This window comes from Watersipora subatra, chromosome 2 (genome assembly GCF_963576615.1).
Source record: "Watersipora subatra chromosome 2, tzWatSuba1.1, whole genome shotgun sequence".
NCBI classification, from domain to species: Eukaryota; Metazoa; Bryozoa; class Gymnolaemata; order Cheilostomatida; family Watersiporidae; genus Watersipora; species Watersipora subatra.
In genome coordinates, this window is record NC_088709.1 from 9,730,420 (window position 1) to 9,746,815 (window position 16,396).

The following is a 16,396-nucleotide window of genomic DNA, read 5'->3' on the forward strand; positions in this document are numbered from 1 at the left end:
TCTGTTGGTCTTTTTACAACTGTAGATGTCATAATCACACTTTTTGCATTTTAGAAATGAACAAGTTTTATCTATTTTAATCTTGAAACATCCTAAAAGTCATATCACCTTAAACATCAAATACAATCGCAAGTGATAGAAAAATACCAATACATGTACTTTCTGATAAAATATACTAACATTTTGTGTAAGTTCATCTAAAAAAGCTAAAAGTTTGTCACAAAAACTACATTGCATCATTCTAAGTAGACTATTTTGGTCTGATCTAAAGAGAATTATAATTATCTAAGAGGATGTGGAAAATTAAAAAAAGCGGAAGATAACTCCTAGAGTTGTTTTAGCCATATCATTTTGAGCATCTTATTGAGCTTCCTTATATTGTTTAACGATAATAAATCATAAAGTTTGAGAGTGTTAATTTAGACATAAAACACTAGAATCATGAAATAGAGCCAACAAGTATTAATAAACAACGAAGAAGTACCTCTCTCTCCAGTACCAGCTCTTCATAACTAGTAGCCTGCCAACTAAACTACGTTAAAACAAAAAACCAATCAATTGTAACAAGATATGATAGTCTAGCTAGCATTCAGTGAAAGTCACACGTATTTATAACTCTCTCACCTGTTATAATAAGAGCTTCGGAGAGTATTAGGTTTAGGTTGAGATCTAACACAGACAGCTGACATACGCTGTTGGGTCTATTCGCTGCAACAACAAACAAAGATTTAGAGCTAAATGCTACGGAAAGCTAATAAATAATGCTTTAGCAAAAAGACTAAACAAACCATTTCCAATATATCAGATGATTAACACTAATTAAAGTGGATAACCCACTTTCTATAAAACCCTATTAACGTCTATAAAACCCACACTCTTTTTATAACAAATTTGACAAATCGTTTTGTAGAATTCTAAAGTAGACCACTACTAAAAAACTTTTCAAGACTATTGATTTTCAAAAAATTTTCTTATATACATGTAATGTATTGCATGTTGCATAAATAATTGCCCTACCAGATATCTCATAATAAATATCGAATGTATATTAACTTGCAGAGCAGATTCAAAAAATACTATGGTTAGTTTGTTACAAATACCTAATACGATATACTAAAACATAGGTAACAGTTGATGATAGCTCATTTTACTTCTATGTCACCTCCCTCTTTCTTCCCTGACCAATAAGAACAAAAGTAATTTTGATTTGCAAACATACACGCTTCATCCATCTTGACAAATATCTCACACATTCATTCTTGTTTGGATAGCAGTTCTAAGTTGGCAGCCTAAACTGTGAGACTGACAAATATTCCAATTTTATATAGACTAAGCAATATATATTAAGCAATTCTATAGTGCACAGGCGATCTAAAAAGTATCATATTTTTTTTAAGCTAATTATATATTTTCTGATATAATAATTACATCACACTCTTGTAAACTTGATAAACAAATTATGATAGTCATAGAGTTTTCTACTCAAGAGTAAACAACTCCAACTAAAAAAAGTTGTTCGATCAGTACAGAATATTAAGATTTACACAGTTGGATGTTGATCTAATTCACCAGTATTATTTTTCACACCAATGAACAAGCTAACATATCATTATATTAAGAGTATTTACTATAATAAGAGTGTTTTCCGTTCATCAATCCAAAGCAACCCTTAGAGGTTAGGAAAAAATTGCTTCCAATGGGGTTCAAACTCCCAACTTTCGAGTTGGTACACCAACACTCTACCACCTGTTCATTTTGCAGCAATTGTCCAGTTAGTTAGTACACCTGATAATCTCTCACGGCACACCTGCCCGCTAAGGAATCAGTATTTCATTGTTTATAAAGTACACAGCCACTGTTTTCATGCAACCTATTCTCAATGATAGATTATTATCAATATATAATATATGCAACATAATATATACAATATATAATATCTAAACTCAGTATATCTGCGTTCTTATCACAACTATCAAAGCAGCGCACACAGATCTGTCCAACTATCAAAGCAGCGCACACAGATCTGTCCAAATACAAAGAATATAATTATATAAATTAATTAGCTTGTAGGAAGATAATTGGTCAGCTTCAAATCTGCTGAGTTACTATGTCAGTGTATAAAGAGTCGTCTACACCTGTTCACAAGCTGTGTATGACTAGCAACATCATATGTACTTACCTAGCTGCTCAAAGAGCTGGCAGCAGAAGTTGCATTTGTTAGGATCACAAAAATATTTCCAGATACTGTGAGTGAGTCTAGCTGTGTCAAACGTATGGTGACATATGCAGAATTCCGTGTCTACTTGCGTGCCTAAAATTTACCCATAATACATTCAAGAAGCAAAACGTGACCCGTGCCAGGTTTGAAGTGGTTTGAAAGGAATCTGATGCATTCAGATAAGAACATCAATTCTTGCTGTGTCCAACCTTTAGATATTCTGCCAATAGCTGAAGTATTTTTCACTGAAACTCTTGGATACATCTGATGGGAAAAAGATGTTAATTTACTGTAGCGAGTGGTATATGCATTGAATAAGATTAACTTGAACTAAAGAGCCTGATATCAGAAAACTATTTCTTGTAGGACGGAGTGCTATGAACCACTACAAAGTATAGATACTACAAACCATCACAAACTTGATAGTTGCTAAAACAAATTGCTGGATAATAGCATGAACAGATTTTTGACAACTACTAAGTTTTCATTCAGCGACAACGCAACGACACGTCCCTGTATAGCTGAAATGTCATCAAGGAAACATCCGTGTCGCTCTCATTTTGTGGTGATTCAGTGACGCTGTTTGGAAGCGAAACGACTGTGCAATGCGCCATCTTTGTGCCATGGAAACGGCCTGGCGACCAATGACATCACACTTGTAAGTACGCATAGGTCTTGCTTGACCTTGACATAAGGTGTCGTGCAACCATCGCTTCATTAACCGCCCTATAGAAACATGATCTGTTGGTCAGCCCAGCGCAGCGCTTTCGCGTTGTCGCAATTAGGTGTCACTACGCTATCGCTGTATGGAAATCTAGTAAATGTAGAAAGACACTTACAAGATGGCATTGTAACAGCAAGGTCACTCATCTCGCTGAGTTTGCCTGAGAAGAGGCGGAGAGACTGCTCAAGAATGTCGACTTTGTGGTTAAGAAACTCAAGGACATGGTGAGCGTTGTGTAGCATATCGAAGCAGCTCATCTTTACACGGGACCGTGCAGGTATTCGTAGAGCAGCCCCTATGTCAACTCTGAAATAGAAAGACTCTGTTCAAGTCTTCATCACTAATTCTAACTGAACGGATAACTTATAGACTAGCGATTGTATAATCTTCAGCATTTGTAAGTTCTGCTCACTGAGTTTGTACGCTTAGAGGCTGGTACACACTGTATGTTGGAGTTGTCCTCTCGGGGTTTATTCATAGTCTACATTCACTGTAGACTGATGGCATCACCGAGGTAACACAGATATGTTGGGAACCATTGCAGCAGTCGAACTTTCCTGATATTCGCCGTGCATGCACAGCGGTGGTCGACGCACTACTTTGATAACAGCGATTGTCTGTTACTTGATCTACCGTCATTTCCTAACATGATAATTGCTGCGGGACTAGAATTTATTCGCTTCTATCATGGTCGCATTGTATAATGAGAACACTATGCCGGCGACTATTTGCTAATGTAAACACGGATGGGTTTGTGATAGTGTGAACAATATTATTGCAGACGATCACTGATGCATTGAGGGATCACTGCCAATATACATTATGTACCAGCCTTAAAGATGAACTCTCACAAAATTTTAGTAAATTTTATCAGAAAGTATCGATATTTTTCTAACAATTGTGATTGTTTTTTGATGTTTGAGGGGATCTGACTGTCTGGATGTTTCAAGATTAAATATGGTAAAACTTGATCGATCTTAAAATGCTCAGATCAAATGAAAGTGTGATTATGACGTTTATTGTTGCAAAGAAACCGACAGAATAGAGACGCACAACGCTGCCAATGGAATGCTGCCAATGGAATGCAATAGCTAATATCAACTACAGCAACGATACCAACTTTTGGATGTCATTTTGCACGTATTTTTCTTCTGAGCGTTTTAACTGCGAAGAAATTTTGTCAATTTCAATCTTGAAACATCCTTGTAGTCAGATCACTTCAACCATCAAAAATGATCTCAAATGATAAAAATACTAATAATGTTTGATAAAGTCTACTAAAGTTCTGTGTAAGCCAATCTTTAAAGCCACATGGCGGTATCATGCCAAGTACGGGCTGCCTAACTAGATAATATTAAAGATACTTGGTAAGACCTAGTTATGTTTCCAAGTGTTTGCTTAAACTGGTGTTTTTCTTACGATGCCTTACATAATATTGCTATGTTAAACAATACATTATATTATGTGTTTAAAGCCACTTTTAAAATTATTGCGTGTATCAACTTTCAATTGCTATGAAAAGAGTTGACTTCATCGCTAGTTTATCGTTTCTGGTAGCGTTTCAGAGTCAAAGGTTTGCTCCTCACTAAGAGAATTAGTGAACACAATGCACATGTTGCAAAACCGTTTTGAACAAGGTCCAAAGCTCTTGAACAAGGTCCAAAGCTCCAAGGCTAATGATGAACTTCACATCAGTGCCAAATATTGATTGTCTAGTTACCCCTTAGCAATGTTTTTAAGGAATGCACGGCAGCGATTAGCAGCATGACGTTTATAGACATCAAGTAGTTATTCCTATTTGGAGAATGCAATTAAGCAGCAGTAAAAAGCATGTAAAGATGTCAGTTTGTCCACAAGAAAAATAGATCAGGATACATTGTTTGCAAACTGAAACATTCACAAAATTGTTTTAGTCAGCACGTTATATCAGTACAGTAGTAGTTGCCTATAACGTAAGCGTCTTCAGGACAGATTATTTACGTTGTAGGGGAGTCTACTGTACATCATTTGCAAACTGAAACATTTACGGCATTGCCATAAGACTGATGGAGAAATTTTTCTGTTTATTATTTTAAACACTACCTTGATAAGCTGTCGATATATACTGGTAAATGAAGCTGTAAAAATGATTTTGTTGTTCATGGAAATGGTAGCTAATAAAAGTGAATGATTGAAAACACTGAATAAAAGACCAACCAACTGTCAACTGGTTCAATGTTGTTATCTACATATTTATATTATATTATTTCACTGTCAATAATTTCATTTCAAATAGAAATGTTTTTCAAATTGGGCCATACGACAATAGTAAAACAAGGTGTAGGTCTACATAAGGTGTAGGGCAAAATATCCCACCTGCCAGTGTCTGTCAAATTTCAATGACAATACTGGATTTCCTTTCCAACAATTAGATTCACTAATCATATAAATAAAGATAAATTTGTGCAAAATTTTAATAGATTGTATCAGAAAGCATCAATATTTCACAATTATTGCATCACCTCAAACATCAAAACAATCGCAAATGATAAAAAAATACCCATACTTTCTGGAAAAATCTTTGAAAATTTTGGGCAAGTTCAAGTTCTTTAGTGGCATGTTTTAGACATCAATAAAATTTGAGCCAAGTTGCCGCCGATTTTATTGGCATCAGATAATGGTCCAGTTTGGTTGCTGTCATTTTGAGTAAATCAGAAGACAGATTCATTGATATTGTGGTGACTTTCCCTTGCCAGAACCCACATGCACATCTGCTGACCGCTAATTATGCTGCACAGCGGGAGGTAGTAAATAGTGAAAACATTAAATTCATTTTAATTATGTGTAACCTCTGCTTTGCTAGTGTACTTTTATTCGCCTATAAAACAAGAAGTATTTGTGGACTTGCTACACCCTGAGATCATATCCTTCCAGGCATGAACAACCAAAATCACGGTAGAGTTGGTTGACATTAACAATATTTCATATGAGTAGAGCAAGAGTTAACCATGAAAGTATACTGGTGTAATCCAGGTTACAGTCTAATTCATCAGAGTCAAGGTTGAAACTCCCTGGTTATTGATATAATTCGTAGGCTATAAAAGACATATAGAGCGAACTCGTCGGCACAGACAATAGCATCGATAATATGATAAACACTAGCGAGGATCGCAAGTGGATTGGCAAATAGAACAAGAGTTTCATAATTTACCTGCGACTTTATCATGATCAGCTAGCTGACCACTATAGAGTATGCATTCTGAGTCAACTGACTTATGCTATGACTTATGCTGAAAATTAGTTTGATTGTGATAGAAACTTAGTCAATATAAATAATATAACGAAATTTGGGATAAATATGCTTTACAATAAAAATTATCAAAAATGAATACTAAAAATAAAAAGATCATATTACAAGTCTCATCAATAAAAGTTGATTTTTAAATATGTCAAGGACAAAGTTATGGGTACCAATTTATGATCAGTATGACGGTAGTCGGAGTGAACCATGGACCAGTTTTAGTGTTAGGAAAGGCATCCAACCACGATTGCTTCTGTGCCATATCTCATGAGCACATAGTCACAATAAATTCTGGGTAAGGATTTGAGGCAGCTACTCCTAACAGGAAACACCAAAATAACAAAAAATATGAACAACAAACGATTTTTTCATGTTTGTCGCTCATAGAGTGTTTTGAAGAGCATTCTGTCGCAAGACCAAAGCTAGCGCTAGCATTTCGCAAGGCAACTTGTTTTGACTCCAGCGTGCTAAGACTGCAGTCTTTTAGAAATAAACTAATCTAACAATTTTCAAGCTTGTTTACAATTATGTAGGGTGATACAATCTTGTATTAAAATATATCTAGCTCAACTCAATACATGAACTCTTGCAACACTAGAAGCCATCTAAATCTGTAACATTGGTACCTTAAAACTTATGCTAGAGTAGGCACTCCATAGTACAGTTCTATAGGTACAAATATTGTGACACCCGTAACATATCAAGATTCTATAGGTACAACTATTGCGACACCTGTAATCATTCTCTACTCAGTCTACTGTAACAACTGTGCAAGTCAATGATTCATTTCTGGAAAGGATCTAGCAATTATAGTACTCAATTGCATGTTGTATCAGCCTACAAGCGCCACCGCGTAATACCATAAAAACTATTCATGCATCAATTTCAGCGTGGAGAAACATCATTACGCTCTTGCTAATTGTGAATCACATGCGCAGGGTTCATGGAGTTTAGACGTTCTGCTTTGATCACAATATTCGCTGAGAGATGTTAGTGAAATTGTTGGAATATCTCACAAAGTTAATCGACTGCAACGTTACCAAGTTTCAGTAATGAGCAAGAGAAGTGTTTTGGTTAAATTCAGCTTTATTATGTGTTCAATGTAAAAATCTACCAGCCTAAGTTTAATGAGGCCATATTGAAAATGTGGTGCTATGTTCACAAGTAGAGCATGTCATATAAATAGAAAAGCTGAATTGCACAAAAAAACAATAAAAAAAATAATTTTTTGTCATTTTAATACTTAATGCAATGAAATGTTCATTGCATTAAGTATTAAATGCAATGAACATTTACAAAGGGCACCATTTTTATAAAGTGGTGCCTTTTGTAAAAATAAAAAACTCTACTAATGTTTTTTAGTAACTGATCTAACCCAGATTCATGCAAAGTTTTTCGATGTATTGTGAGATGAAATGTCAGCAATGAATAGATGCGCTAGACACCTGTGCATACGTGTCATAGAAGCATGCCAACTTGCAATAAAGGCACTGCATAATTTAAAGAAAATACTCAAACATCTCATAATCTGTATAAAGTGGTACCATATCATGAACATTTGGTAATGCCTGCTTGAGAGGACAACTTCAAATGCATAACAAGTAAAATTTCCTTGACTCTGACACATTTCAAACTCTTTTCGAATGACTATTGAGCACTTATTTTATAACAAACATATGTGGTGTATGCTAAAAACGTTTCATTGGATTCATTCACATGTCTTCAATAGAATAATAATTATCATGTCAATTTCTTATCGTCTGAAGCGGCGTTTAGAAGATAACTCCAAGTTTATAAATAAACATAACTCTAATGATTGCTTATCACGAACCCCAACACGTGATCAAAATTTTTTTATTTTGTCATTTGTGCTGCTTTAAAGCACTATATATATGGCTCATATAAATTGGAATTATGAAATTCACCTATATAGAAAGGAGAAAAAAATGTTGAGTGAACTAAAAAGTTGTGAATTGGAAAGCAGAGTAAATTGAAAAGAAGTTTAACTTAAGTTAAGAACTATTAGTAGCCCAATATTAGTAATTGGAAACTTAGCACTTGATGCAACGCAATCTGATAATCTCTAGTGGAATTGCTTGAACTGACCAATCACAGACTAGGTAACATGAGTGATCACGACTTCAACCAAAACAGAGTCACTTATTAGCAATAAAAGAGTTTGTTTTTTGGAGATCTTATGGCGACAACTAAACATTTCATTACCAGCCCGGTGTTTATCTTGCATGCTAGTATCAATGTATGAGATGTTTGTTGCGTGCCTCTATGACGGACAACCGTGATGTTTTTAAGTTATTCTGAGCGTCTCTGTTTTTTATTTAATGAAGACGACTCATAAAATGTATGAAGATGAATCACATTGTTCATAAGACTTCAAGCTTGACATTTAAACAAACCTCTACACACAAAGTTAGTTTTTTTCTAGTTTTGGTTTGTATGTTAAAACATTTGGGTGGTGAAACAGATATTCCCATAAAAATGCACTGTAATTCATCTAATTGGTTCTAACTTTTTAATAAATGTCACAGATAACTATACATAGCTTTAATGCACTACATAAAACTACGTCAAAGGCGTAAGTTACATGTGAAAACTGATGATAAGGTCTACTTAGGTGTGAAGATCAATCAGAGGTAGTATTTATTGTTATTTCTCCTGAGAGGGGCGTGAGCAGAATGTAGAATGTAGGAATGTAAATCCAGCGATGAACAGGCTCAGAAGTAAATGTGGTGATGAAGATGTGCAGCTCTAATGTGAACTAGCAATGTTTAAATAGACTTACCTTATGCATTTATCTTTCGCATTTAATTTTTATTTTCACCAACCTTTTTCCTCTTACTTAGGAAACTGCAACGTTTCCAAAAACCCTGAGTATGCTCAAAATTACATTAAAGGCAATTTTCGTTTGATTGACTTTTTAGATATTATGTAGGCAAATTTGTATGTTGATGTAATTTGACTGTATACACAGTCATACTGAGATATATTCACTTTGTGTCAGCAACAGAAGACTGAATATAATTTAGTGCGATGACTGTCACTCTTGGTGAGTATCATGGCAGGTTCAAGCAAGTGGTTGTCAGTAATGCTGTCAATCTGGGTGAGTATCATGGCAGGTTCATGCAAGTGGTTGTTACTTGTTAGTAATGTTGTCCCTCTGGATGAGTATCATGGCAGGTTCATGCAAGTAGTTGTTAGTTATGACTATTACTCTGGGAGAGTATTATGGCAAGTTCATGCAAGTGGTTTTTAGTAATGCTGACACTTCAATGCGTTTGATGGAGGTTGTTAGCGCACTTTTATTATGCAATGCGGATCATATTATTTGACAGAGACGAAAAGCATTCAGTCAAAGTTCTCTAAAGGTCATTCAATGCATAAACTGATGTCTACAAATAGTAATAGTTCAATTATGCCTTTATCAAGTATGCTATTTGGGATTATGCAAACATGCCACAGATCTCAAAGCTTAAAACCATACATCTTAAAATTTCATTAAAGGACATCAGCCCCGTAATGTGGAGAAGTCAGGAAGCTGTAGATTTACTATTATAATAACAACTAGAGCAGGGCTTCTTAATTAGGGGTGTTTAGCGCCACTAGGGGTGTTTAGCACTACTAGGGGTGCAAGCTGTTGTTCACGGGCTACAGGAATCGATCGGAAACTGAAAAAAGTGTATTTGTCGCCGCAAACAATCTTAGTTAGAGTTTTAACAACCTATCAGCCAGTCTTTTATATGTTGCTGCTGTGTGAAAACATTAGACTATTCTTAAAATAACCTTCCAATAATATATTGTTTTCATATATTCCGAATATGTATTTTTTCCATTGTGTTTTGAGCTTTTCTGTTTCATTCAGAATGAAGGAGTAAGAGATTGCCCCATCCGTTGTATGCTTAGCGGTGTTTAGGGGGTTTAGCTATGAAAATGTATAAGGATCGCTGAACTAGGGTATGCTGACTCTAACTGTAACTGAATTGACTATTATTAGTTAGTTTTCTTTCATAGCATGTGACGCAGAGCCAATTGTCTTTCTCATATTGATTCTTATAACAATGCTCTGGCTCATGCTGGTAGCCTCACCCTAGTTCACTGTAGGTCAACGTTGAAAGACCTTGCCTTGCGGTCTAGGATCTGTTTATAGATACTCAACAATGGGCGTAACCTCTATCTGAGAAACCGGGGCTAAACGAGCCAACATTTGGCAGCGATGTGTCTGTTTGTCGTATACTACAGTGACGTCAGCACGGAAACCGGCATGTTGTGTTTGTGGACTACTTTTACATATCTTGCAATTGATTGGCTGATCATGTTATCACTGAGTACACTTTTCTTCTTTTGAAAAGTTGACAAATATGATAACCCTCTCAATTTCAGAATTTTTCTTGCAGCCAAAAATCAAAAACAACTTTGAAAATAGTTCGAAGCTTAGAACCTCTTAGGATAATATATTTTTATGGCAGATAGGCCATATTATTAAAAATAGTGTGTATAGAGGGTGTGAAGGAAACAGCATGCATGGCCAGTAGAACAATGGTGCCTTCAAACATAAATATATGTGGTCATGATTTAGGAGTAGTTTAGATCATAGATTAAAAGAAGTTTATATTTTTACGGATATAGAAACTGCTCTAAGGCTTTATATGGTAGATATAAGGATATGCAGGATTTGTCCACTAATGTTGTGTCGGTAGACCTATTTATCGACAGAATTCTTTGACAAGCTTAGAGTATGTAATAGACATACTTTATCTGAGGATACTAATATAGGATAGATCTATGAATATGCTAGATTATCTAAATAACTATGTATACAATAGATCTCTAGATAAACATTTTTTATACACCCTGCAGACCTGTACAGCTACATTTACATTGTGTACAACTGAAGGGTTCAACTGGAGTACAACTGAAGCGTACAACTGAAGTGTACGACTGAAGAGTGATGTTTGTACTTTATGGTGTTTAGAATAGCTGCATTCAGCTCAAACTTAGATTTTCAGCAAATGAAACTTAAAATATTTTCAAAGTAAAGCGAGAGTAGGTGATTTCCTCTTTCTACTTTAATGAGTTGGACTCAAGAAAAGCTCATTTTGCTGATGACAACAGCAAAGGCTGGAAAGACGCATTTGCAATCAATTAGCGAGCATTGCTGCTGATTTCAGTTGTTGTTATTTTATTCTTTAATATGGAATCTTACAAGTCCTTTTATAGCAAACTTACTTACATTCATCAAGCTCAAGGCATATACATTGACATGTAGACTTATGTTTGTTTAACTAGTGGTCTAATACAAATAGCTAATGGAATATGTTTCCTCATCTCTGGCATTCAGTCTAAAAGTATTCTAGGTGAGAGAGTACAATTTTTGGAATATAAAAAGCTTGATCTTGCTCGCTGAGCTGCTTACTGTCTGAATGATTCCCTCAACTTTACCGACAAAAAAGTTATGTGTAGTTCAGAAACATACTAAGACATCTACGGCAGCCCCCGAACCAGGGCTCAAGTTACTCTAGTCTATCATTTACGGATAATACAAACAAAATATTTATCAATACGGCACAAACCTCTGCTCGGGATAAAGTTCCGGCATCTTAGGCTCTCCAGTAGATGTTGCTGAGCTAGTATACCCACTAGAAGGTCGGGCATTGACGCGCCCAACCTCTCGCTCAGGAGTATCATGCTTTGTCGGCGCCTCCGCAATAGACGACTCCATCGACTCTGTATAAGTAGACGCGCTGTTCTCGGAGATGTTCGAAAGTTGGGAGTTAGACCTAGTAATCCTCACTGCAGGTTCAGCTAAATAAATAGCTGTACTGCGATGCAGCGGTGCTGCCAAACCGTTTAAATGGTGACTAGGCAGAACTGAGTGTGATGGTTCCAACGTTGTTATAGTGTGTAACGGTTGAGCATTCTCTGTGCTGATTATGAGGGTTGATGATGCTCGACTGCTAATGGGGTCGCTGTTCATGCGCGTGTATGGCTCTCTGTTACGCACTTCGTTAGTGGCTACTGCCGATTGATAGGACAATGACCTTCTCCTACTGCCTTCATTGGACTGATATAGTAATGGCTTTTCTTGGCTCTCTCTATCATACTCTTCGGGGTGACCTATAGATTGACCTGCTGTCCACGCTCTTGGTCTATTCCCGCTAGAGATTTTTACTATATTGTCATGGTTCGTATTGTGTTGGTCTCTGTCTCTGAGAGGCAGAGGGGGTGGCTGTTCTGCATAATTGCCTGGCTGAGGAATTGGGCAGACGAAACTGCCGTCAGCTTGTGGATAACTTCTCAACATTCGAGTCACAACTCTTTTTTGCTTACCCTCCTTTTGCACAAGCCGCGGAGAGCATGGAATATCTGAAGCGTGATTCTGGACATAGACTACGTTCCAATCTGAAGTTTGATCCGAATTTCGGCGATATGTTGGCAGGCTTTTTATAGCCTCTGCGTAGAATCCAGACATGTCTAAATGATAGCCCTCAAAAGGGGAACGATACGGAGGAGAAGAGACGGATGTGATAGGTATGGCTGGAGAGATCTGCAACAATGCGTAAGAGAGTTATTATCTTTGACATAAAAGGATTTTTATCGCTAATCTCAATAGCAAATACCTTAAGTACCTTATATAAGGTATGGTTCAGCAGGTAATCTCTAGATATACACTCAAGAAGACAGGACTATATATCTGATTTCACAGTCTATCATAGTTCAGAACAGAAATCAGTGCAGAAACTGCCAGTGAACTTAAGGAAACTGTGAAAGTGAAAATGGAAATGTGACACTGTCTTATGAACCTTTTAGTGCAAAAAATCAGGATGTATTAACTTCGAAATGTTAGCAAGTTAATAAATCTTATGGTTGAAGTTTTATAACAGTTTGAGCCGTTAACTAAAACATAACAGTTTTAACTAGTTAGCTTCTATCAACTAACTATTAACAATGATAAGTAACTTAGGAACGTGATCAGCAATATGAGTGATTAGTTCAAATCGTCTACCAAAGTTTGACTTTGTAATGAACTGACTGAGCAATCTGAATTTTAATTTTAATTCATAATCACTATTCATAATTAGAAAGTAGATGTGCATTTATACTTCAATCACAATATACACTAGTAAGCTGAGAGAGAACGACCCGATTTAATAGATATCTCAAATACAAGTGAAACCGAGAATAAGCTAACATCTAAATGCATTGGATGTGAAGTCATATATATATTCAGGAGTCTATCTCTTTGATATAAAAAACCTTGCATTGTGAATTGTTTGGCGCTGTAAAGAGAACACAACACCAAAGTCGAACTTACAGCACACTAATGAGAAGAAATCAGCCTAAATCCACCTTAATCTACCGGAAATCTACCTCAATGTGACAGAAGTCACTTTCTCTTTCAGACAGCTAATCTTACCTTACCCTCTCAGTGTTTAACCATTAGCCAAAGTGCAACCTGGGCAGTATTCGTAGGTGAGCTAAAACTAAGCGTATCTTATGCAAATATTTAAACTAATGCCTGATTAAAGAATGATAAAAATTGCCTTTTGCGAGTGAGCAGCTGTTGGAGATATTACATATTTTTACTTGTGGCCTTGGCAAAGTTACAAATCTAGTAATCCGTGTTAATCGAAGGTAATTTATGGTAATCTCTTAACGTCCTGTTTCAGCAGGAAATGAACACTTCACCATGACAAATACCCATCTCGTAAAGTGCTAACTTCCTTGCTAAATTGAATGGAGGTATGATACGATAAATAGTAGTTATTATCTATATAACTCATTTATTTAAAAAAGACTATAAACTGTAGCTTTACTATAGAGAGTTTTAGAAGTTGAATAATTTTCTCTCCTCACAATAATTTCCTTCCAAAGCCAAACAGAAAAGAAATGCAAGTCCAGAGATGAACTTCAACTTCTAACCAACTGTTTACTGCAACTCACCGTCAGAAGCTGAGACGCACTTTCCGATAAAATGTCATAAGGATGACAAGCTTAGACAGGTATTAGCAGCCCCCCATAACAGGCTAATGTTTTATAACTGCTCACCAGACAAACAAGCTTTTATCTTATTCTCTAGAAACTATCGATCTAAAGAGACTCTCCTCTGTACTTGATGCAACGCATAAATGAGCGGAGATATGACATCAATACACTCAGCAAACAACGAGCTCTCAATGTTGAACGCTTTTCTCGAGCTGCATTAGCGTCGAGAATTCGGTTATGTTAGCATTAGATCACATTACTAAAGGCCTCAACAGAGTTTTTGCTTCTATGTAAATAGCCTGATGTGCCGGAAAGTGAAAAAAGTCTATCATTTGGGGCTTAGATTAGCTCAGCATCTTACTAGTTCAATGAAATTAATATTGTCATTACTTGAAAACAATAACTATATTCGGAGCTCAATATAGGAAATGTGATCAATTTGCCCATACTGGTTACATGTTTTGCCTTTTTTAAATAGAACTGTCAAGTTTTTCAATTAAATATGCTAATTCGAAGTTGTTTTCTTTTTTAAAATTTATTTATCTATAAGTTCTTTCATGAATGAAATACTCTCTGTTTTTAACAAACAATTTCAACCCACAAAGGTCTGGTACTGCTTTGTGTACCGATCTACATGTACAAAATAAAAGTTGTTTCAATTTGTTCTCTCATCCAAACACTGAATTGAATGAAGCTGAATTAAATCAAGATTATATTCAAATAATTGAATTGAGTTAAAAACAGTGCTGCTGGATAAAAACAACTTAAAATACATATAATTACAACAAATATTTCTACTATTTAATCTGAGAGCTGGAAGGACTAGGATATATCAACACTTGACAAGTCTACCTCTCAACAATTAATGAAGTTGGTGGTTTGTGTTAATATCATTTATGACTCAGCCCTGCTTACATAGTGATCCAGAACAGTCAAAAATAGATTAACAAATCCAAAATTTTAGAAAGTATTTGCAGTATTTAATTAAAAGGAATGGGTGAACCTTTAGCATCTTGTGCAAATTTTGCATTTTTAAAGATGGCAAAGATTCTAAAGCGATACACGAGCTAAAATTCTGATAACTATCTTTCCTTTGGTAGGGCTACATAATGAACATTGGTTCATCTACTGGTTATCATCAACTGTTCATCAACAGGTTATCATCTAAGAATACAAGTTATCATCTAGATGCCGCTTTCTATGATATGTGATCGACAATATAATTAATCTATTGAATTCATTCAAATAACGAATTCAATAAGAACATTTTTCACATACTTTATATGCGTGTGTTATAAGACAAACATTTGATTATCATAGTTTGAAAGAACATTGCGATACTTATGAAGGTCTCGGGCTATGACCTTTAATGATGCATCAAGAGGCACACACTTACTCTCTGTCAACTCACCCTACCTGACTCAATTACTGTACACCTCTGTACACCTCTATACACTCCTGTGTACTCAAATCAAAAAAAATTTACTGTAATTCTCTTACAATTAGGAGAGATGCACGATTAGAGTTTGCACACCTCACGTACTACTCGTAGATTCCCTACGGATGCGGGAGATGTGTAAGACTTAGGTGTAAAATAACATTGATCTGTACAAAGTTGTAATTTACAGGGAACACTGGCTTGAGGTACCTTCTCTAACTAGCTTCTTTATTATTAATACTATAAACCTATTAAAGCAACAGTTATCTTACACTTCATTACAATTTCTATTACTGTAGCTTGGTCGCAGCACTGACGGTTTAACATCAACAGGCACCTTAGAAACTCAGTCTACAGCAACAATAGCTCTTCTCAAAATAAGTTTTAGAATCCTGAGTTGTATATCATACCAGCAGTGAGCCTGGTGGGGCCCATGATGGATGGAGATGTGATGGAGTTAGGATGAGATCGGTCAAAAACTTTGGAAGCACATAACGTTTATGTGCAGTGTTTACGCGCGCACACTGAAAGACTGACACACACTCGCTGTCAACTCACCCTACCCGACTCAATTACTATACACCCCTGTAAACCCCTATGTACACTCCTGTGTACCCAAATCAAAACAAAATTTACTGTAACTCTCTTACAACTAGGAGAGGTGAGCAATTAGAATGCCCATGATGAATGGAGATGTAATGGAGTTCGGATGAAATCAGCTAAAAATGTTGAAAACGC

The 16,396-nt window shown here is 35.9% G+C and overlaps 1 protein-coding gene across 1 annotated transcript in view; it reads right to left on the bottom strand.

The window, feature by feature from the left end:
- LOC137387925 (uncharacterized) overlaps positions 1–16,396 on the bottom strand; it is a 77,994-nt gene that overhangs the window by 43,214 nt on the left and 18,384 nt on the right. The window contains exons 3-6 of the mRNA XM_068074441.1: positions 11,808–12,781; positions 3,058–3,248; positions 2,180–2,311; positions 625–708 (exon numbers count right to left, since the gene is read on the bottom strand). Coding sequence (XP_067930542.1) covers positions 625–708; positions 2,180–2,311; positions 3,058–3,248; positions 11,808–12,781 — 1,381 coding nt within the window. The remainder of the gene's footprint in view (positions 1–624; positions 709–2,179; positions 2,312–3,057; positions 3,249–11,807; positions 12,782–16,396) is intronic.